The following is a 25660-nucleotide window of genomic DNA, read 5'->3' on the forward strand; positions in this document are numbered from 1 at the left end:
GTCTGTTGGGTGACATTTACAACAGATGGTTCATAATTTTACCTTTTGACTTTATTTTCTGTTCCAACTCATTTTAGATACCCTGGGTGTGTCTGATAGTCTGATTGCTCTTGTTCTTTAAGAATTAGCGATGTAGCTGCTCACATATCTGGGCTGTAGCTAACACTGAGGTCATGTTAGGGCAACAACATACACAACAAAACAAAATCTATGCAGGGACTTGGGCTGCGTATCAATATTGATACTGTACGACACTTTACTTTGAGTCATACAGAAATATTTGGCCCCTTTTTTTCATATATGGAACTGCTCAGTGCATTAGGTCTGATTCATGGTAGAGTGCTCGACACTTGATTAGTGTCGGTCAACAGAGATGATTTATTTATGACTGAAAAAAGTGTCACTTGACACTCTACTCTTTGTTTTGTTGTGGGCACCCCTGTATTTTATCACACAATATGATTAGTTTTCACCCACATCGACTCCGACCTGCCTTCACCAGGCTGACTGACAGCAGATATTTACAGAACCAAAACAGTTTTCAGGTCAGCACCACAGGTAGAAATCAGCAGTGGGTTTTAATTATTGATTCACTGACTTTATCTCCCAGCCCACTGCAGCTACTGAGAGGAATCTGCTGCTCACAGACAGACTGGGAGCCGATCAATCAATGTAGATACAATTCACAAATTTAAAACTTATACACAGCCGGATATTTGTGATTTAAACAGTTCACTAAATGTAACAAATAAACCCTGGACATAAAAAACCCTGAGGTGTGTCTTAACATGATTTAAATATACCTAATGAGAAACATCTAAGAAACTTCGTCAAGAATTCAATACTTTAAATTTTTCAACACCCAATGCTACAAACTGAAATTAATTATCGAGAGGTATTGGAAGCACTTCAGCTCATGACCCTGGTATTTCTAAAATTCAGGCTCACGAGCAGATCTTGGTGAATAACTTGGTGAGTACAACCTTCAAACCAAATTGCATGTGTACTTTATCTTTGTACCACAAGAGTAAACTCCACATAGAAGACCATCAGTCAAACTGATAAGTTTCTGGCTGGGAGACAACAGTGAATCCTCACAGGGCACAGGCTGTTTGAAATGAAAACTAATGTGCCAGAAATTGTATAACCCATGTCATCGGCTGCGATCACGTGATGAACGCACTGATGGGGGTAAAGAACAAAGTAGTACAAAGAGCAAAAATCCACGTAAGGAGGTTTGTTGGGGTGGTAGCTGGGTCAAACAAATGCAGGACTTTTCCCTGGGATACTGGTGTTTGTGTCCTGTGTGCAAGAGACTGAACTTTGAGTTATTTCAAGGTACATTATCACTTTACATTAACTACATAACTTTTCATTGAATATGTAACATTATGATGCCGAAAGATGTTTCTCTTCTTCTTTATCTAAACCTAACCTACGTAACATTACTTTTCTAATCCTAATTCACATAACTTATGTAACTTTACTTTCCTAAACCTGACCTACATAACTTTACGTTAAGTACATAGAGTGACGATGCCCAACCATGATTCTTTACCTGAACCTTACTGGTAGGGACACTAATTCCTTGGGCGCTAATTCATTATATACCAACTATTGTACGTGCCTTTTTGTAAGATTTCAAATGAAGAATTTGCAAAGCCACCTTTTTATGTATGGCCCTATGAAATCCATTTTTAATTTCTTAAGATTCCATGATATCAACACAAAGAGCAGAGGACAGACGCCTCTAAATGACTTTTCATTTGGCTTAGCTGCTGTGAAAAAAACGCTTATAATGGTAGGTAAAAGCTGAATTTTTATAAATTATATCCACATTTTGGCACATTCCATAACATCCCGCTTTTACAGCTGATTCCATTTTTATTGTCAAATTCCACGATACAGTCATAGGGCCTGCTCAGTTCACACAGTATGAAATACAAGAACAAAGCACCAATCCTTGCAGTAATATCAAAGAACTAACCTACAGGAAACTTTAAATGTTCAAATTTTAAGTTGTTGTGTTTCCAGTCTTTGACCTTAGCTACACTAAACCTATCCCAAACCCACAGTATCTTTGCTCTGATCTGTACTGGACAGCTCTTTGAAATGTCTTCTTGCATGTGTTATGGTGTAATGCAGTACTGGCAGGCGATACTCACAGCCATGACGCGGGTGGGTGTGTTTATCATGGATCTGGAGCTGTAACCAAGGGTGTGGGTTAAGCTCTTCACTTCGGGATAGCTGTAGTCTGGACAAAAAGAAGGAAGATAAAATGTTAGTGTTTCTGATCTTTGCGTCACTGAGACAAAACATATATAATTTTCATGTGCAGAATGCTACCTCATGTTTTCCTGAGCTGCACTGATGGATAGGGGAGTGCAGTTCAGATGAAAAATGACTCACAGAGAGACACTTTGACAAAACCTTCAGTGGTGCAAAGGTGATTTATTTCTAACCTAAACTCATGACTCTTAAACACAATTGGGGATTTACAGTAACAGTCAGAGAAGCAACATATATACAGTACATAAGCTACTGTTCAAAAGATAGGAATCTCCTGCTACAAAGCTAGTTTGGGTCCAGTCAGATGGCTACTCTAGATTTCTGAACTGTCTTTCATTCTTTAAGATTGTAAAAAGTCTTCTTTACAAATAGATATTATTTTGTATCAAGGGTTTGTTTTGTACACGCAGAACAAAATGCTGTAAAATGGTTCAACCAGACTGACAACTGAAAGAGACAACAACTCGTTCTGAGCAACAACTGAACAAGAACAGAAGAAATCAGCAGTCATTGCTAAAAGAAGCTGGGAGCTTACTATCAAGATGTGTGCAGATTTGAACAGGAACAGGTTCCTTTTTTCAGTGTCAAGTGCCCAATTATGTCCAGAACAAACTGGAATTAACAGCAAATGTGTTGCTTTAGCGAAGCCTTTCTTTTAACTCCAAAGGTCAGTCTAGGGTTAGCACTACTGGAGTATCAGCTGAACATACTGAGAAATCAGTTTAAACCTCTTCAATCTAACCACTGAGTCGACTGCAGGACCCTAAACAAACAGACAGACTAAATGTTTACAGCCCTGTTGCAGCGTTGTGGTTCAATAATGAATGAGGGTCACTGACGTTTTTCTGGACTGGATTACAAATTCAAAATCCAAGATACTTTACTGAGAGTTAATGAGTCAATATATATCAAAAACAGTTGCCAAATTTCTGTAGAACGCCTTAAGGGATCCCCTAAAAGAGAATCTGATCCTCTCGGGCCTGGTGCACTGCAGTATCTCATGAATCCATCTATCAGGAGAACAGGGGGAGGAGTGTGTCCATTTAAGGAGAATGAGTCTCATACTGAGTCAGGTGGTAAAAGAAAGGATTTGTTGTGCAGTCTTGGGCATACTTGGCGCAGAGGAGATTCCAAAGAGGGCAGCGAGGGGGTCAAGGTCTACTGTTTTACCCATTACATTACTAATTGTCTCGAATATAGCCAAAACTCTGATAATTGAGGGCATGGCAGGAACATGTGTACATAGTCAGTGGGTGAACTTTTACACCTATTGCAAGAATCAGACCTGTCCAGGTATATTTTGGCTCAATCAGCTGACTATAGGTGTTCCCTCTCCCGGTTAGCCAGTCAAACTTTGCACATCTCCTTCACTCATTCATGTTGCTGCTGCCAAACTTTAAATCTGTTCTCCCCTCTGCTCCCATCAGCTGTCATTTCAGGTGGAATTGTAGCGCCCTCCTCCACTCCATTTACCTCCAGTCACCTTATCCAGAGCCAGAGTGTGTGTGTGTGTGTGTGTGTGTGTGTGTGTGTGTGTGTGTGTGTGAGAAGTGGATCCAAATGAGTCAGTAGAACAAAACAAAAGGTGACATTTTAAGGAAGGGTATTTTTAAGACACAGCGGTTTTCCCACTCACACACAACAGTTGATCTATAAAACATCTGTGCTTGCGTGGAATCAATGATGGTTTGATGAAAACCTGTTTCCAAGCAGCCTCAAAGCTGAAGAGAACAATGCAACCATGCCTGTCTCTATCATATCGAAACTATCTCTCCACTATGTTAGATACAGGCGTAGACTGGCCATCAGGAAGTTTGGGAATTTCCCTGGTGGGCCGGTCTTTTTCCCGCCAACACGGCATTATGTACCCTTTGTTAACACCTCCTTTTGAAAACCGGATGTAGTCACACGTGTATCCTTCTGCTAACTTCGCCAAGTCTGTCACTGGCTCTGGACAATGAGTATCAGTATTTAGGTGCAATACAGTTGTAATGATTTCATTAGAGTTGTGAATGACAGCTGGCTTGACCACAATTATTTTCAAGATGTGCCCTGTGGCAACTCATTGGCTCCATGTCGGCTTCCTAAGGCAGGGCTCGGCAACCTTTACTATCAAAAGTGACATTTTTGGCCCAAAGTTAACAAACAAAAATATCTGTCTGGAGCGGCAACACATATTTGAGCCTTATAGCAAAGGTAACACAGTATATTAAGTCTTATTTAGCTTATTAACATTACTAATAGGTCTAAATGTGCATTCATTGATATGTTTCACCGCTAGCTGGCTACTCATCAGTGGGCTATTTATGATCATTTGGTTCTAAAACATGCAGCGTTGGCAGTGAAAGCAAACAAATTTCTCCAAGCACTATTAAATTTTCTATTTTCCTCTGGGACTTTTCCTCTTTTGGATTTGGAATCCATAGCTAGCCTCGCTAGGGGGACTGAAGTAGCCACTGCTAATGAGGTTTGACAAAAAATTTAGAGTAAAAAGCACCAGGTTATAGACATACGACAAATTTTAGTCGATTGATTGTTAAAAATTTCTTTGATCCAAGTGTAGGCTACACATTTTAACAGTTGAAGAATATAAGAATCAATATGGGCCTACCAACAATGATAAATACAACTTAAAACGTTAAAAAATAACCTTTATTTATTTCCATATAACTTTTTGTCAAAGTCACAGGGAGCCACTGGAGGGGGGCTAGAGAGCTTCAGGTTGTCTACCCCTGCTCTAAGGCATAAGATAATTGCTAACATAATACACATAAGGTACCTCTGGCTGCATGTTAACTGCAACATGCAATACATGAGGACAATGAAGGCATCCTAAGAAGAGTGTTCTGCGACTGGGAGAACCAGATGAACACCCTTAATGATAAGCGATTAGTTTTGTACTGTAAATTTGACTGAAGGTCAATTTATGGTTTGTCTCAACGTCTGGAGTTGGATCACTCAACTTTTTTAAGCTGCTCTCTTCCAGCCATGTTACAACTAATGATTGCTCTGCGGTTTTATGCAACGGGATCTTTCCAATCAGATATTGACGAGGCATTTCATGTACACAAAAAAATGGTGTGCCACATCATTCACCGGGTTTAAAACGCCCTCACCCATCTGCTGAACACTGCGGTGAAGCAGCACATGCTTGACCTTAAATCAGAATTCATTAAATGTATTAGTTAGCGATAAGGGATCGGCTATCAAAAGCCCAAGTGCAAGCAAACAAATGGAAACAGTAGAATTTTACTGTTGTAAAAGCTCTTTCAGTGCAGTAATTTATGTTTCCTTGACCACGGGAACCTAAGAGATTCTGTGCAACACCCTTAAGTAATTCCCTCAGCTAAGGAAAAGCGAAACCTTAATGAATGATTCGCTGATCGACAAACATGTTGTGTCAGTTTGAATTTGGTGCATCAACTTGGGGCTGCTTGACAGCCAATTTCCGGGCTGCTTTTTTTTGCCCCTGGTTACATATTCCACATGTATGAGGTAACTCTTTAAGAGGCCCTGTGAGATGACAGTGTTGCCCACAAGCCAAATTCCTGAAACAACAAGTGACACAAACTATTTACAGTGTACCCTGTTTACACACCAACCAGGTCAATGCCCTGCAAGACTCTGCAAGACACAAGAATGACCCAAAGGAAACAAATGAAGGCCACATGATAGCATGCTAATACTCAGTTAATGGCCTAAACACAAATCATTAACAAGACAGTCTCTACGTTAAAGCTCTTTGTTTATGTTGGACCGACCTACAGTAGAACACAGATGGATTCACTTCACTGCACAGATGGGAATAATGTACACAGACATGAAGACATGTGAGTGAAGGGGCTTTATATAGACTAGTGCACACTGTAACTACATGTATGAAGACTCTCAGACTCAAGAGCATGTTATACTGTATATCATTACACAAGTGAGCTGCCACAGAGAGAGGAAGGGGCCTGGAGTAAATGGCTTGGAGAAAAACAACACGCAGGACGGAAGGAAGGAGGGAGGAGATGCTGCTGGGAGGGGACCTGGTCTGCATGCCTCAACATCTGCATCACCAGTTCAGGGGTCGAGGAAGGTATGCTCATATACGACCACCACAGTAAGACAAGTAAAACCAACAATGTAGTCCATGTAACCTGGATCTCTTCTTACACTGCAACAGAACCAGAGATGCCTTTACATATAGGACCTCTTATCAGCTGTAGTGATCCAGATTTATTTGCACAGCCATTGTATCAGACTTTTTATCAGGAATGCTCTGCTGTTTTTAAACCTTATCTCCATCTCATTCAACAGCTTGAGTAATTATTAATACATGGCTTAAAGTCCGTTTCTGTTGCTGAAACAAGAAATCAAGAGCACCCTACAATATCCACGTAGTGACATTTTCATCAACATCTAGAGGTACACAGCTCTCTCCACTGTCACTTGAACAGGTGAGGCCAACACAGCATGCTCTAACAAGGAAGTACTGCTGCTTATCTAAAATCTCAGTCAGGTCAGAGCATGAACAGCCGGGCCCTGTGCTCCCCTGGCCCTCAGGGGTCATCAACGACATCTGTCCAAGGGCCAGAATCTTTCTTAGCAGACACTGTGAGGTCTGGACTTTTTTTTGGACTGGCCTTTTATGTTACTTTGATATTTTAATGATAAGTTAAAAGTAAATAATAGGAAAGGTTAAATTATGTTGTATGACAGCCTTGAGTTTGTTCCCAAGTTTTGTACAAAATCCATAAAATATAAAGATAAATAAAGTTTTGCAAGGTCTTCAAAGAGACACTGCTGTTCCATGTTGGATTACAAAGGCTCTGAAAGGGATACGATGGCACCTTAGTCCTCGTCGGAGAGATACAACGGAGACGAAGAGGCAGCCATTTAATTAGAGTTTTCACAATGTAGCCTTACAGAGATATTCTAAGAATAGCAAAGTGAGTAATTTGATGAAAAAAATATCTATGTTGAGGAACTTTGAGGTTAAATGTCTTTAATTGTTCACTCAAATATTCATGTCACTTTAAATAGGGGAAGAATATTTCCAGAACCTGTGAAACTGTCCACTTTGTTCGTCTCATACACTGCTCTCTTCCTCATGTTGGTTACATTTGGTTCATCTTCCAGCCTTCATCACTGCCTAATCTAACCAGTTAATCATCAGTACCAGCAGCTGGAACTTTTAAGACCCCCCTGGGCAGCCGACTGTGGTGACTGTCATAAAGTTCGTTATGGAAGGGCAATCAGTCGACCAACCTCTCAACTCCAGCTGGGAGTCTTCTCCCAGACTACAGTCATATATTGTCTATTTCTGTTGTCCTCACTGTCAGAGGTGGAGGGTGTGATAAAAAGTCTTGTAAATAGATCCCAGCTGAATACATAAAGCTCCAGTATGTAGGATTTAGCATCAATATAACTGTTTTCATTCATTTGTAATCACCTGAAAATAAGAATTTATGTGTTTCTGTGACCTTAAAATTAGCTATTTATATCTACATATGGAGCAGATCCTCTTCCAAGGAGTCCACCATGTTGTTTCTACAGTAGCCCAGAATGGACAAACCAGGCACTAGCTCTATAGAGCCATTGACATTTTTGCATTTTCCTGTTTCGTTCCTTCACGCTTGGCACACAGGAGAAGTTCAGATGGTTGTAATCTGCAACGTTGTCGCTACACGCCAATAAATCCTACACAGTAGAGTTTTAAACTGACAGTCTAGCTTTGGAATAGCTTCGGAAACCCTCTCGCAGCTCTCCGATGTTGGATTAAAAGAGGCTGTGTGTGACGATTTCTGTAACTTTTTAAAACCAATATTCACAACCACTTCACACCGTGATTGTCCAACGCTTTTAGTTCTTGACACAGCTATTTCTCATCCCTCACGTCATTTGCCTGTGAACAAATGAGTGCAACACTATGAATGCTTCTGAGGGGATATTTCCAAAAATGCAAACTGTTATCTCCATATTTAAATGATACTGCATCCCCCCCTCCTTATGGTGGTCCTTTTTTTTTTTTACCCTGCCTTCAAATGTGTCCGTTTGGACAAACTATAAACATTCCTAATTTCAGACATGGTCAGACAACATGTCAAACAAACTAGCTGTAATTGAGCATAACATGAGTGCTACTGTGTATGTTTCTGGAGCAGCTATCTATCTTGGCAATGATCCAGGAGAGTGGGAGTGTCTCCTGTGTGTCTGTTTGGACTCTCCTAGCCTTGATCCCACGGCCTAACAAATATACAGACTCCTCCATCAGGGTGTCTGCTGTTGTCTCCATTCTACCCCCTGTAAGCTTTTCACTGGTGGCCTGTGAATCAAATATCCATTTTATATCTCAACTAAAAGACTAAAAGACATATTCAAATGGTTAAAAGTCTAATATCTTACGAACACAGTTGCTGCGAGTGAAGAAAGCACACACTAACATGCCATGAAAAATCCAGAATATGGGAGTGTTGCTATCTGAAGTTTCCATATGTTTTTAATCAAACCCTCCCTCGAAGTCTTATGACTGTGATTAAGCCCAGATGAGACTGTTTTCTCTTTCGCTTCTGCAAAACAAGAAGCCTCTCATTGATTTATGTATTCATTGCGTATGGAATGTGTGCAGGACCTCTAATTCACAATGAGCCATTACTGGGTCATGGTCCCCAGCCAAGCCTTTCACAACACCACGATTTCTTGCAAACTCATCTTCTACTAAAGCTCCAGTCCTTGTCCCATGATATCCAAAAATCAATCTGTCCTCCAACGCCTTGGTCTCCAACATTAGTCTAAACTCCACAGAAAGTAACCAGAGTCTTACAACATTAATTACTCTCCACATGTGGGGTGAAACAAACAACATAATGACAATCATTTTCACAGGGGTGGCCAGATGGTGCCCCTGGAAATCTTTGGGTGGCAACCAAAACCAAAAGCTATAACTGAACCTCAGGAAGTCTATTATGCTGTTTTAGTATATAGGCTATTTGAAAACCATGACAATAGGAGAGGACTAGTTGCCCTGTTCCTTTAAAATGCAGCTTTAAATTGAATGATTGTAAGGAACAAAGCATTTACTGGGAACAATCCCTCTCAAGTTTAACTCTTAGACTCCTACCACAGACCTGTTTTTCTCTGTTTTTGGGGGGATCTTTAGGGATCATTAGCGGTCAACAGTAAATGCCACATAGAAGTTGTCTACATTGTGTGAAAGCAGGGACCCTGAAGATTAATTTAAGGTGCAGCTCAGCACTTCAGCACTGTGTGTTAAGTGTTTCTAGTCAAAATCTGTAAACATTGTGTTTGAGTTAGGCGCCTATTCAAACTTTTAAAATTTGGAGTGTACAGAGCTTGGAACATTATGATGGTAGTATATCATGGCCATTCCCATGCCTAATTATGCCTCATAAGTTGTTGCAGCAAATTTTGGGTTGATGGTATTTGTTACACAGATTTGGTGCTTAACGTTTAACACTCGAGAACTGATAAAAATGGTCAAACATTAGGATACTAATACCAGCCACTAATTTTCCAGCAAAATTTGGTGCGCAGGTTTTCTAAACCACTAAAAATAGACTATGGACTCCTTTCCTATTGCCAGTAGACCAGAGCTGTGCACACGGCTCTGCAGCAGATGTGTATGCTGTTCTGTGTGTTGGGTTTTTTCTTTAGTGTGTCATGTTCAACATCACGGACAGGCCAGAAAACAGGTTAGTAAACAGTAGAAAGCAGCATGGAGGCCTGTGAAAACTATATGGTGGTTATTTCTTTTTATTTATCTGTTACTTATTCAGTCTCTCTTTCAAACTCAGACTAATTTGGATCGATGTTTAAGCACTGCTAGGGCAGAGACAGATGGTATTTTGTGGTGGCATGTCATTGCATCTCACTCGTTAAGGGGCTATAATTAGCGCGTTCACCCGGATGTTGTGTTTCCATTAAAAATGATCAGAAGCCGATAAGACATGAGTCATTTGACCTGGGTGTGAATGCCGATTGTGACCTTTCCCATTATATTAAAAAGCCAGATGTTAGCGGATGTTAGCATTCTTTTTTGTGCAGTGGGAAAGGAGATTAAGACCTTGAGGAGCACCACATAAAATCCACGCTGTGATCTGGTATCAAAAACTTGTGGCATTTGGAAATTTCTGTAAGATTTTTTTTTATTTTTTTAGCAATTGGATAGTCTCGCCACCAGACAATCAGAGATCTCCGCCTTCTGATAGTCTGGGGACACTCCTTTCTAAAGTGTGTTTAACACACCGGAGAAAACGGCCGGCAACAAAGCAACGCCTCTTGCATTTTTGAAAAGGACACGCCATCCCAGAAATGTGCACTCCCCCTTTTCTCGTCCGCAAGGAAACAAACACACAAGGTGGGTTTCCATCCACCTATTTTTATTCGCATTCTCAATAATTGTGAAAAGAAACTTGAATGGAAACGCCAGAAATTCGAAAAAGGGCCGAAATATTGCAAAAAAGTTTTTACGCTTGGAGGGGGTGGAAAAGTCAGCGTATCGATATTAGGAAAATGCGACTTTTGGCAATGGAAACACATTTAGCGAATAAACAATGACGTAGGCTACCGAATCCTACTTCTACTTCACACACACACCTGTGTGAACTTAGAGAGAGGTAATTACTCCAGTGTCAGGTGAGTGTATTTCACAGCTTACCTGAATAGACTGGATGTGTTGAATACTGCTGCATCATGTGCGCTGCCTGGTGTACCAACACAGACATCACGGCATTATGTAGGCTACGCTGACAACGCTGATATGAGTGTGATGAGAGCTCTCGCAATAGCCAAGAAGTTCCCAAGGAATCTCTCCATCTCGCCGTAGTCATGGATGTGCCGGTAATTGTTTACATCAGTTGTAGACATGAGACGCTCTCAATGACGTCATCTCACGGCGCCCTCTTCTTCTATGGGTGTTCTTTTGCATTTTATTTTTCATGAGAAGCGCCACCTTCTGCTTGACCTGTTGACTCCCAATACTTGCAAAACAATAATGAATGGAAACGTGCATAAATTCGCATTTTCTTTTGCGCATTTTCACAAAATTCGCTTAAAATTTGCGATACATTTGGATGGAAACCCAGCTACAGAGAGCTTGAAAATGGATGCCAAGATATTTACCTCCGTTTTATCAAACATGTGCTCAGTCCACGAGATTGTGGAAATGAAGGACTTAGAGCGACTTTGTTTAAAACTTTTAACGCAGTCGGACTATGTTTACGAGCACAAGAGTTCAGCGAGCCACCAAAGGACCGCCCTGCAGATTTACTATTGGTTCTGCAACGTAGGGAATTTTTTTAAACTCTGAAATTGTATCCGCCCATCTAAACACAAAATCAGGGAGAAAGACATCAGTCTTTAGTTAAGCAAAGCGTCTAAAGACTGACTTGCAAGTCTGGCAATTGGATGGCGAGCACTTCTGAAAACTGCTGAAAAACCCCCTTTTAGTTAATATACCTATACAGACCACACATCCTCTGAATGCACAAGGTCTCTAATTTGTAGCTGTAAAGTTTCATGAGGCCACAATAAGTGAATTTATACAGTGATGTTCATTTCCAAAAAATGGTCTCACTACAATGAAATGGCTGCTATGGAGACTGACATCATCACACATGAATAAAACCGGGCTCACTGAATCCACAGGAGTGTCTGCTTTGGGGGCCAGCAATTATATCGGGATGACTTTGGCCCCCTTGCCACCCCTTGGGGGTGCCACTGCTTGAGGTTAAAAGGTTGCAAAGGTTTGCACTAAAAGAGGGTCATATGATCAAAATAGACAGATATGCAACTGGGAACTTTTGTGGCCACATTGGCTGCTGGCTGCGGCTTTATAATTAGTGTGCAGACATGAGAGTGGTATAAACCTTCTCATCTAACTGTCAGTAAGAAAGTGAATAAGCATATTTCCCAAAATGTCTAATGAATGCTGTAACGTTCTGACCCGAGTGTTGAAAAAACAACAAAAATTGTAAAAGTTAATCCTGTAGGGTGAGTGAATGTGCATTAAATTGCAGCAACCTGTAATACCGACAGATAATATGCCAGTGGCACTTTAAATGCACTTTTTGTTTGAGTGATGCCAGTTCAGTCAGAAAAAGCTAAGCGTGTGAAATGTTTTGGGGTTATTTTTGCTGCAGATGCGTCATTTGATCTGTTACAGCCGTTAAAGTGCACACTGCTGACAAATGATTTTGCAATTAAAGCAATAAAAATGTCGAATTTTCAAAAAGGAAACAATTTTCTCTTTCATATATTACTATTGCCCTTGAATAAAGCTAAAGTTATTAATAAAAACAAGCAGTATTTCTTATCCGATTACTCAATGAATCGCCAGAATAATCGGTAGAATACTCAACAAATAGAATCGATGGCTGCAGCCCTAATCTGTCTAAGAGATTTCAAGATACCAAGATACCAAGATACCACTAGACCAAAGGTAAGGAGGTCACCAAATCCATTATAACCAACCTGACCAACACTTGTTGAAATGTCTTGCTCTGGAAAGACAGAACCAACCAGCCAACCAAGTGTTGTGTAAAAAGCTTGTACCTAACAGTATTCTGTGACTTTTAAGAAGTACCCAGGCCAAGTCAAGTGAACACGAGAAATGTCTACTCCCATCTCCTCTCATCACAGCTCATACATACCATAAGTAAAACAACTGGGACAAGACTGTGTATAGAATTGGCTTACACTTGATTGAAAGCTTGACCTTGGTAGTCAGGACAGTTACATTCCTTGCTCGTGTCATTATGCCCTTTGCTTCTTATCTCACTTAACTTAAAATCAAACAGTTGTGGATAAGGATGTTTTTCTCGGTAGAAACTCTGTATTACCTCAGATATTCCTCTTGAGATGTTTTTCACTATCACTTGGACGTGGTTAAAAGAAAAACCAAGGTTAAAAGACAAGGCTCTGAGTTCCTGACAGCAGATCCAGCATGCTTTATTTCAGATCTCAGGACAATACAATTACAAACCTGAAAGGCCAGAAGTTCCGCAACTGAGAAAACAGTCTTTTCTGAACCATCAAATGTCATCCAATCAAAGTATAAACACTTTTCTCTGATGTTTAACCCCTGTGGTTTTAGTGCAGTGAAAATATCAGACACTCAGAATGACAGCAGGCCTGACCTCACTGGCTGAAGTAAAGACCCGTCTAAAATAGACTCTGATAACATGCTGTGAAAAGGAGATTGGAAAGGAATGTTCCACACACAAGGTGGTCAGTGAGCTCAGGAGGGCGTTGAACCAGACGTCAGCTAACTTGAATTTCTTGTGTTTTTTAACATCACAATTTAAAGACTGGAGTCTCTCAGAATCAAACACTTGAACCCCTCTTTATTCACTCTCATCCATACAAGCACCTCTTGAGACTGCAATCATTTCTGTCTCTGTCTGCATTATTTTGCTTCACTCGCCCTCTCCATCTGTTTCCTTTCCTTTCATTCTCATCGTGGCTGGACTCAATCCAGACCACGCTGAATTCAGACCACAATGTGTGAACTTTATCCAATTTGCCAAACCTCTTTGGCTCATTCACTTCTATTCAACTTCAAATGTCACACAAAACAAACTCCAAACTTAAGTCACAACGGGCAACTTTGATCTCATGGTGGAATTTTACATATTTGGGCTAAATGAAGACGAGAGCCACCACAAACTGAAAGACATACTACGCAGGATTTTCCCAAAAACAACAATTTGCCTCAGAGGGCTTTACAGCATACAGCATCCCTCTGTCCTTCGACCCTCACAGAGGATACGGAAAAACTCCCTAAAAAACCCTTTAACTGGGGAAAAAAACGTACAACAAACAAGCCTCGTTTCCACCAAGCAGTCCAGTTCAGTCCAGTTCAGTTCAGTTTAGTTCGGTACACATTAGAACGTTTATTTTTCCATTTCAATTGTGAAAGGTGTGGATGGACCAATGGTATCAATAGAATCGTTTTCATTCTTGTTCACTCCTCTGTTGGGGTACCTAGCACACTAAAAGGTGGAGCTGGTCAACAGAGAACCATCACTCTTTTTCAGGGTTGTGACTGGTTTTGAAGGTTATATGACTGTTAATACCGTGGAGAGTTTTTCATATATTAGTAAACTATAACTATAAAATGAAAGGATGTTTTGCTGCCTCTCGCAGCAGCTGTAGACTGAGTAAAAATAACTTAATTCACCCTGCTATTCAAAGGCTACTCCTGGCAGATACCAGCAACTTTTAAGGTGGAATTTTTTCTTGCATGTTAGCGCATGAATTGAGACATGAATCAATCAACACACCATATATGTTAATGTGACATACGCTTAAGTGATGATTAGATCTTTAAACATTTAAAAAATGTATATGCATTTCAACCAGATTATGTTAACTGCATTTATTTTATTTCCTCACCTGGGAAAAAAAACGTGGCAGAGCGTCGTTCCAGTGCGTAGCATGACACATCCTTAGTTGGTGCCATTATTTATCATTATTCTACAATTTAAGGTCAGTGTCTGGATCAAATTAAAATGGTGTTTTAAATGCCGAGCAGCTCGAGATGCCACTTTGCGGGAAAAGCCTCACACACGCAACGTCATTTTGTACAATTGTGTAATTCTGTAATGTTACATCTGCCCAAAGTTCTTGTTGACCCACCACTTTTTTCAACTAAAACTGTGTATGTGTGTGATGGAAACTTCTCATAAAAAGTGATCTGTGTTGGCTTGGTGATATGCAGTTAGTCATTTTACTAATGAAATAAGATCAGTTTTCACAGCTGCAGCTTTCACACAACATCCTGACTCCCTGTTGGGTCAAACTAAGGTGCTGTTGTCTTATCAGACAGGAGAAGGAGTAGCAGTTGTACGGAGGAGGAAATTTTCCTTCCTCTCCTCTATTTTCCTTTTGAAAAGACTAATGAGCGGTCACAATTCAGCCGGCGATGAGACGGATTTGGATCATCTGAACTTCCCAGGCTGACTGGCCAGTGGCCACTATTATAAAGCTGCACATGTCAAGATAAAGACCATGAGCTGTGTGCTTAATATTCTCTACTGCGTCCTGACTGGAACCTGTGATGTCATAATAAAAGTTTCCACAGAGAGGAAAAAACAGGAAACCACCAGGAAGTCACACTCGTAGATCAATTCTCATAGAGCACAATGACAAACCTGTGTACAATATACAATAATAAAAAACTGTTCTGACCTAATCTACATATGTTTTCATACATTCATCATCTCCTGTCAGAAAACTGTGAAACAATCAAAAGTGATGGCTTTGTAAACAAACTGACACAGTAATCATCCCTGAATAAACTGAGCTGTCTTTCCACCAAAGTGACATTAATCCTCCTAGCCTCAGGATGAACTGGACCACAATAACAAGTATGTGCTTGTTTCAACACAAGGATGCTACAGCTCTCTTATTGTGTCCCTGCCGTGATGTGTCAGAGCAAAAGTTAGCCCAACACAGCTCTGAACACAAGTCTGTAGCACTGGAGCAAGTGACCATCAGAGCAAGATTTTATAAAGATAAAAAATAGGGAGGAATTGGAATTTCAAAATTCAACATCATAATGAGATTGTACTTCGATACAAGTGCTGTAACCAGGGCTGGGCAAAAAATATCACAATAGCTTTGACCAAATACTTTGATATCAATATTGCGATGATATTGTAGGGTTGACTATTGGTGCTTAACAGAAATTTACACAATGATATTTTTGATAAATAATCATCATTAATGTGGATATAATGACTAAGTGGGTAAAGGCAAATAATACAACAGCTAGAACAGTCTGGTTAGTTCAGAAAATCACATCAGTTTACAGCAGCCTTGAAAACCAACATAACTCACTCCCAACACTTCAAATACCAACGCTTGGTCAGTGGCCCTAAAAGTCAAACTATGATACTCTAGTTACCCCTCCAACGTTGTTTTTGGAAGTTCCTGTTTTCACAGGAAATGCAGTTTCCGCTGAATAAATGTATGCAGTCTCTTTTCAAAATAAACTCACAACGTTGGCAAAAATACATCGTTTTTAGGTTTTATTCGTTCGGTTCAGCCTGCTGCCCCTCCAACCCATAGATAGATGGATGGATGGATTCCTGCTGGAGACGAATGACTAACGGGCAGCTACTTGACAGTAGTCTCGCTTACCAGACCTTTCTCAAGAAAAGAAAGGTCTTGTAACCCATGAGGGTTGGGCACATGCTTGTGTGCATGACATAGAAATAAATAAATAAAAAAATGGCGTGTGTATTCATTCCAGACAGTTTGGTACATGATATTTAATTTGGTATACAACTCTCCTCATTTCAGTGTGCCCCAAGAACAAAATAATTACTGTTAATTTGAGATTAGTTTGATTCTGTCCAGTTAGGAATGGTCTGTTTCCCGTAACCCAACTGGATAGCCTCATCCCTCCCTGCCTCCTGAATGACCACCTCCCTCACATTTTCTTCCACCTCCAGTTTGTAACGCTGCTTTTAGTCAAACATGTTTCACGCCCAAGAAGAGTTAACCCCCTGATGACATCACCAGGGTTGTCTAATTTTGGAAATCGTAGGAGTTGGAGTGTTATGTGCAATAATAATGAAACATTCCTGACTTATTCACCTTTTCTTACTTTCTTTTTTACGGCCTGTATGACAACATTTCAGTGGCGCACCAGATCTTTCACAGTAAGAGTGAGCAACTGCTTAATGGTTCTATTTACTGACAACTAACTGAGTCATAATCCCAAAACCTTCAGCCTCCGCAGCAAAACCCAGAAGCCCCCTCTGTGCTCAGACGGTGTACAATTACATTTGGAAAGTGGAGTAAGACCGCAGCATGTGGGGATATGGTTACCACTCAGATGATTGTTTTCAGAAACAGAAAAATGGCAGACATACTGGCCAAAACTGATCTGTGCATATCATGCATCCCTACACTTTACAGTTACGGAGCCTTTAAAGGCAGCAAAAGATGCTATCTAGTCTCATAACATGACGTCAATACAATATCAATATGTTGCCCAGCCCTACATGAAAATAATATTATGATAACAAATTCCACAACACTGTATAGTAACACCACGATGTACAACACTGTCAGCCCATTACTGAGCACACAGACAAAGTCCCTTCAGAATAAAAGCACCACACAAACTATCATATAAGTGTGTACCTGTTATGATCCCACAGACAGTGTTGTACGCTAATGTGTGCTCAGATTGGAATTGATAGGAACAAAAGCCAGAACTACAGAATATTTAACAATCATATCACATAGACCAGTGGTTCCCAACTGGTCCAGCCACGGCGTCCAGATTTCTCCTTAATCATTAGTTCAAGGTCCACACAGTTTAATATAATCAGTGTCATATGTGCATTTGGCCATGTCGTCTAGCTAGTTTGCTGTCTCTGTCACATAGCTGTCCGTTAGTCACTCACTCTACAGCAGGAAACAGCACTTCAAATAAAACCTTGTGCCGGAAATTCGCTGTGCCTCAAAATACAGTGTGTTTTTGTACAAACTTCACACATTCCACTTTTGGACCACGACCCACCAGTTGGGAGCCTCTGATGTAGACAACTGTTTGCTAACACTAACTGCAACAACTTATTTAGACGATATATGTTGCTGTTGTGTTTCTGTTTTCCACGGCCCAAGAGGTCAAAACAATTAGGCTAATCAATGCAGCTCAAAGTCTATTGATTCACCAAAATATAGCAGCCATTTACAGCCTACATTTAGGTCAGTGGTGGAAGTATTTAGATCCTTTACTTAAGTAGAAGTAGTAACACCACAACACTGACAACACTCCACTACAGGCAAAAGTCCTGCATTTGAAACTTTACCTAGGTACAAGTATGTATCAGCAAAATGTATTCGTTTTCTGTAACCACATAAAGTGTTAGGAGCCGCAGGGGGGCTGGAGCCTATCCCAGCTGACATTAGGGTAGAGGCAGGGTACACCCTGGACAGGTCACCAGACTATCACAGGGCTGACACATAGAGACAGACAACCATTCACACTCACATTCACACCTACGGACAATTTAGAGTCACCAATTAACCTGCATGTCTTTGGACTGTGGGAGGAAGCTGGAGCACCTGGAGAAAACCCACGCTGACACAGGGAGAACATGCAAACTCCATACAGAAAGGCTCCCCCACCCTGGGTTCAAACCAGGAAACCTCTTGCTGTGAAGCAACAATGGTAACCACCACACCACCGTGCCGCCCCGTATCAGCAAAACTTCCTGACAGTGTTTTCCTGATGTTTTTGGATTAATGTTACTGCTGGAAAATTGTGTATGTTGCATTTTACCGCAGTAGATGTTTAAGGTTGTGCTCATTTTAACTCCTGTATATGCTGTTGGGTGGTTTAATCTACAGCAGTGCATCATATTCTATAAGATCATCACGTTTGTAGCATGGCTGGTATCTGTAAAAAGTCGACTTGTCATGGTGTCAGGAAAAACAGCCCAGTTCTTAGCTTCATGATGATGCATTTTACATCTGATCCAAGAGGGATTTTAAAGATTTTATTCAGCTTTGGAGAGTTTACTCCACAAATAAATGAGCACTTTATCCTTCGGTTTTATCAGAAACAAATCCTGTTTTGTTTTCACTAGAGAGGAAGAGTAGGAAAAGTTGTAATCTGATAAGTAACAGACAAATGTAGTGGAGTAAAAAGATGCATTTAAGTGAAATAGTCAAGTATAAGTACCCTACTTCGATTTTAAAAGTAGTTAGTTATATTCCAGCACTGGTTCTGGTCCATCAGTGTGACTAGAGATAGACTCTACCTCTGCCTTTAATCCCCTCTCAGTTAGTTTGTCCTGGTGACCCTGAACATGCCATTGCATAATGTTGATTTACTGTTGCAGCAGTCGGTTCTTCAACCTGTTGTGTATTGACTGGAAAACAACCTGTACCAGCAGCTAGAGCTCATTCAAGGCCAACTTTTATTCAACGTGATGTGTCTCACCTGTTGATCCGATCATCGAGTCGTCCAGTCTGGTCAGGGAGGAGGACTTCTTCTCAGCCAGTCGCATCCGGACCTGTTCTCGGACCCTCCTGGCTTTGGCCACCGGGTCCGGAGACGGACCGTCCGAGGGCAGCACATAAGCGGTGCAGGAGGAGTTGGGCTGCAGGGCGGACAGAAAACAGCCCTCCGCCACCGCCACACTCATCCTCACAGCGGGGAGAGCAAACTTCAGCCGGGCAGAGGGAGAAAAGTCGGGGAGCAGGAGGTCCTACAGCGGGTGCGGTTCGTCCGGTGACTGGCTCCGTTGTCTGTGTGTCCGCTATGAAATGGAGATCTGTCAGCAGCCCTGCTGTCTGTGGGCGGGACCTGCGAGGCTGGGGGGCCACCAGGATCCACCTAGTGACCGACAGGACAAACACGTCTCCTACAAATGTTGGTTTTATAAAACTACAACTAATGTGCAACAGGAAAAGAGGAAGATTATACACATGTGAATGTTGTATAAATGCTTGTGTCCAACTGGCCGTTGTGATTTTAATCTTATTCATTTATTTATTATTTTATTTATTCAACCATATTACATATTTTACCAATATCAAATATCATAGACTTAATCATGAACATTCTGTATTAACCATGCACTCAAATATATTTATAAGCAGCCACACTTCACCATCCATACTGTTAACCTGTTTGTGTTATTCTATATGCTGTATATATGTTAGTTTACACCTGTTTGCACCTTACTGTTCACTAGTTTTTATATTTTGAACCTTAATGTTAGTTTTATAGTCAAACGGGATGCATGATATTGGATTTTTTGCCGATATCTGATATGCTGATATATAACAACTTATTTGGCCGATAACTGATACTGATATCGATATATCCACTTTTTTATCTTCCTAAATTTAGTGATCATCAAGTCTGAAATACAATACTTTTTAATGTAGCCTAGGTAATATTCATTCATTATGCAAAATAAGAAACAGCATGTTGGCCAATTCTCATAGTTCATTTTAAAGCCAATATCGGCCAATACAGATGATGTGCTGATATGACTGTGCATCCCTAATAGTTTTTATTTGCTAGTTATTTCAATCCTTGAAGTCCTCCTCTGACTTTGTTTTGCAACTGCTGCACAACAATTTCCCTCAGCGTAAAAAAAAAAAGTTCTCTTATCGCCTATCTTATCTCATATTTATGGTTTGTAACATGTGTGTCTACACAGGCCATGGGTGGAAAGTCAGTGTGTGCCCTGTAAGAAAACACCTCATGTAAACTGTGTAAAGTTAGTCGTACTTTATGTTGATGTTCCATTATACTTACACAGTAACAAGGACTAGTTGCAGAACCACACAGTTGGACAGCCTACAGGCAGGACTGATGGACTTCAGATGCTTTAGGTGATAACACTGATTGTTGGGACTTATTATCGTCTGACATGATCACTGACATGTTCATGGTGCTGTGATGTTCGCCTGAGGCTGACAGCTGAGCTGCTTAAGCCCTGTGTGTGTCTGGAGGATGTGTGACTGTAGTGACTCCCAGTGGTATATTAACAAATGCACTGTAGGATACACTGCAATAATGCTAGGATTAGTTTATGTTGAATCGTCAGACTATGAGATTTGGCAGGTGTTTCAGTGTGCACAGAAATATCTATTAACAGCCCAAAACACATCAGAAAGAGACCGTTTGCTGATTTTTAACCAGCTTTATATCCTAACAGCGTGGGCAGTATGAGTAAATGAACTGTGGTAAACATGACGCCATCTTGGCAGAGGTCTCATCTCCCTGCTCACCTCTAAGCTCAAATATTTTAGTGTTATTTGTGGCTGTAACACCAGAATTTGTCAACAGTTGGTTACCATACTGTTTCCTCTATTGTGAAAAAGAAGCTGACAATACTGAGATTAAACTGTAAAACTAAGATTAAACTGTGTTGATCAAATATGAACCACGTTTCTGTTTCTGTGTTGCTCATTTGTCACTTAAAATGTCTTTAGAAACATATTTTATCTTACCGTTTCACTGTAATTCCGGATCGTTTCTCGGCTGCCATTTTGTTTCCGGGTAGAAAAACGTCCAATCACGCATAACATCCGGTGCGGTGCAATGCATTCTGGTAAGTGTAGGTTTTTCACCTCTTGAGTGAAAGTAAGTTCCACAGCCGGTTTTCTCTGGTCATGTAGCACCAATTTCAAAACTAGTGGAGTCTTTCTGCTGCATTGACAGCTCAGTTTGATCTTAATAGCAGTTTAATACTCATTTAAGAGTCTTTGACATTATAATTAAAGTAGATTAAAAGTCAAATATCTGTGCATCAGGTTTGTCTGTAGGGGAGAGCAGGGGACATTTTTATATCATCATGAACTGACCTGACATTACTCACAGGTTACTAGAACAGTAATGAGAATAATTTGATTCCTGAACAGATAAAAGGTGTGTGCTTACGATTTATTTGACAAGTTTTTGGAGTCAAACCCAAACATGAAAGGTGTAATTTTGTAAAATGCACAAGGAGTACATTTTCCCAAAACTCACCCTTGCTGGGACAGTTGGGAGAGTGGATAGGGTCAGTTGGGACACCTTGTGCTGGGCTATAAAATATATATATCTAAATTGTAAATGTCAACACCTTACATTTACAATGTCACTTTATTTGAGAAAAAGAAAACAGTAAAATTACCATATTTTCATACATCACTAGATATGGATTTTGCCGTCTTCCAAGTCTTCATTTCAGTGGCTACTTGCAGCCTATAGATTTATGTTGAGTTTGTTTCACTTTAAAAAAGAAAAAGAAAGTCAATAACAAACAACTTGAGAGTTTAAACAAAGTTAAATAGTTGAACCCTGCACATTCAAAACTCGGTCTCACTCTGAAGTCGTCAAAATCCAATGCTTGGGCAGTGACTTCTGGCATCAGATACAGACGAAAAATGCTATCCTTTCACGTCAGCATGATACACTGCTGGTCGCCATTATTGCGTAACGGTACCCAGCAGCATCAGGGAGAAGTAGGGTGGCTGGATGGGTCCAGCAACCACGGACTTTCACCCTGGAGGCCTTTGTTTACTTCCCGTAAGACTATAAAACCAAACCCTGTTTTTTTCCTAAACCCAACCACATGCTTTTGATGTTGAAAGAAAAAAAAAAAGTCAACTCACTGTGTTTCACTGACGTAGTGCTTTTATTTTGAAAGAGACTGTATGCAAACTGTAATTTCCTGTGAGAAAATAAGTGTATTTTGAAATTAGACAATACACAGCGTCCCAGAGCATCAACAATCAACACACCCAGGGAACCTTGCATGTCATATCCTGACATGAAAAGCCAATGACCAAACGTTGATATGTGACGAGGTGGGAGTGAGAATGGGTTGGCTCAGGGGTCAAATGTAGGCCGTTATAAAGTTCATGTTGTAAACATTTACCTTACTTCACAGAGGGTCTCACAGTGAAAGCCTCTGACTTGCTTCTGTCTACTTTTTGTTAATTTGTAACAAGATATGAATTATGAACAAAACCCTCCCAGGGAGAGCAGACACACTTTGGACTCTTGTGCTGACTCCCAACAAAAATTCAGACTGCTAACACGAGCATCAGCTGATCAGGCCAGAAGGTCATCTTTCCAACTATATGTTGTTTGTATGTGGCATAACTAAAAACAGTGCGGCAGATGAAAAACAACAAAAGAGCCAAAAAGTTATTTACATGCTTTAGATTTAAAAACTGTGAATAAAATGAGAGGAATAGTCGGGTCTATGATCACGCCGGCGTTGATAGCACATGTAAAACCGATACAGTTATGATAGTTTTAATTTGATAGTACATAAATATTTATCCATGCATAAAATTGGGACGGGATGGGCAGGTGTTGCATTTCTTTCAATATATTCGTCATTTTTTGTCATTTTACAAAATGGAAAAAGTGGTCGAATCAGCTGATTGTAATCTACGTGGTGAATATAGCAGAGTGGTCTGATGTGGATTGGGTCGTGGCCAAAATCGCCACACCTGAAGTCAACTAGCGGTGGGAGCTAATGGACAGAGTGTTTAAGTAGGGAGAAGAAAGAGTGTAATTTTGCACATAGTTTGTATTGAAGAGTTGCAGCTGACAAGGTAAAAAAAAATGCCTATAAATATACATGTTTTCTATGGGAAATATTTGTATATAGTTTTACTGTATTTCAATTTTACCTTTACATGTTCATATTTACAACCTATGTTCACTTTTAAAACTTCTAAAACAGGTCATTGAGCATGTTTGTGGTTTTCATTGTAATAAATAGCATATTTTTTTTAATTTGACTTTGATGATTTTGGTGTGTTTTTGGGCCCAATATGTTAACAAAGTAGATTAAAGTGAAAAAGTAATTGTCAGATCATATAGGTGAAGTTGTGCTGAAAAAAATGACACCAAACATGGGTAGGGTAAAAAAAAATGTATGTGGTATATAAAGGAAAAATCTAAAGTATTCAAAAATGGACAAAATTGGCTCAGAGCCCAAAGTACAGAGGGTGTGTGAATGGCACAGGCACTGTCCCAGCTGTCCCAACCGATCCCACTCTCTCCAAATTTAAGGCAATTACTTCAAAAGTTGTAGAGACATTTGGGCTGACTGAGAGACCAGCATTACCACCCACAGAGCCGAGGACGTTTCACCATGGAGTCTCTACAATAGAAAGAATTCACCTCCAGGTGAGCGAGAATCTGCTGAGTAATGTTCCATTTCACTCCTCCAGAGTCTTTTTTGAGTCTTCAGTGATGTCACACAAACATGACTAATAGTCACGCTCACTGTAACAAAATCTTTCACCAAGTAGGAGGAAACTGTGAAATCATGTCACATGTGTTTATGTCATGTAAGATCTTGACAACTTCATTCTTGTCCAAACCTAACTGATGACTGGATCCATCAGGAGGGACAGGGTGGAGTCGGGGTCAGAGGGTTAACGTGCTGAGCTGAAGTGACATTTCAGAGAAACAACCACAACCTGACGTCATCTCAAAGTCCGCCCAGAGGTCACTGAGGTGAAGCACGATGTGATGCAAGCTCAGGAGAAGCAGAGACATGTCCTTGTATATATTAATAATATAGTGAAGTTAGGTTCCTCTCTGGCTCCAACTTTCACCAACATTTCAGATGAGAATAAACGAGAGTATGATTGCGAAATAAGCAGTTTTCTTGTTGATGGCGTGTTTTTTGTAAGAGCCCAGGAATGTGGAAATAACCTCATCTCCTAAAGCTAACATGAGAATTCTTGGGGGAGGTCTGGGAGCTCAGTCTGAGTCTGACGAGAAGCAATAAGTCAGGAGCAGAGAGGCTCAGGGAGGGATTCCCGTAGCTCGGAACAATCCTGCAGAGACCCTGAGGCTTTCACACAGACCTACAGAGAAACCACTGACTCCGTTTGGGTGTGGATGTAATGAGGAGTGTGTCTCGGTGACATTCTTAGTAACAACACACACATGCTCACTCACAGAGGGGTCACGACCTCTTGCTTTACTAACATAAACACAGGAATGTGTGCTCACTCACATTACTCTGTTCTTGTTTAAAAAGCTGCTCAAAAATGTGAAATAAATTCATTCCAGCTGAATTTTTTTTTTTGACATTTTGGGTTAATTACAGGCTGGTCAGGCTGCATTTTAATCATCACTATCCCACTAATTACAGCTTTAATATGTGGCTGTGCTCTTAAAGTGTTTACTTTGTGTGTGTGTCTAAAAAGGAGTATTTATGAGTAAACAGTTTGTTTGTTTGTTTGTTTGTTTGTTTTTTTTCAAATTTCGTATTAAGAGTTTTCCTGTTGCAGCCGATCATTTCCTCTGTAAATACTCTCACATCTCTGGACCTTGTCTGATTCTCACCGCAGCTAATTTCCTGGAGTAAACATATTGACTGTCTTTCCTATGGTGTACATCTCCCTGCTGTTTTTTTTTTTTTTTTTTTAAATATAGTCTTTATTTTTTTGTTATTTTTGTTTTAATTACTTTGTGAATTTGATTTCCGTACAATACTGGTTCTCAATAAAGACTGCCACTTTATTAGGTACACCTTGCTAGTACAGGGTTGGACCCCTTTTGCCTTCAGAACTGCCTTAATTCTTGGTGGCATAGTTTCAACAAGGTGCTGGAAACATTCCTCAGAGATTTTGGTCCATATTGACATGATGACATCACACAGTTGCTGCAGATTTGTCACCTGCACATCCATGATGTGAATCTCCCGTTCCACCACGTCCCAAAGGTGCTGTATTGGACTGAGATCTGGTGACTGTGGAGGCCATTGGAGTACAGTGAACTCATTGTCATGTTCAAGAAACCAGTTTGAGATTATGTGAGCTTTGTGACATGGTGCGTTATCCTGCTGGAAGTAGCCATCAGAAGATG

General features: G+C 40.4%; 1 protein-coding gene across 1 annotated transcript in view; it reads right to left on the reverse strand.

Annotated features, from left to right (window-relative positions):
- Positions 1 to 19721, reverse strand: part of LOC126398725 (plakophilin-3-like) — a 44943-nt gene extending 25222 nt beyond the window's left edge. The window contains exons 1-2 of the mRNA XM_050058322.1: positions 19259 to 19721; positions 2166 to 2254 (exon numbers count right to left, since the gene is read on the reverse strand). Of these exons, the coding sequence (XP_049914279.1) occupies positions 2166 to 2254; positions 19259 to 19463 (294 nt within the window). The 5' untranslated portion in view covers positions 19464 to 19721. The remainder of the gene's footprint in view (positions 1 to 2165; positions 2255 to 19258) is intronic.
- Positions 19722 to 25660: the final 5939 nt, after the last annotated feature.

The sequence above is a fragment of the Epinephelus moara genome, chromosome 1 (assembly GCF_006386435.1).
Source record: "Epinephelus moara isolate mb chromosome 1, YSFRI_EMoa_1.0, whole genome shotgun sequence".
NCBI classification, from domain to species: Eukaryota; Metazoa; Chordata; class Actinopteri; order Perciformes; family Serranidae; genus Epinephelus; species Epinephelus moara.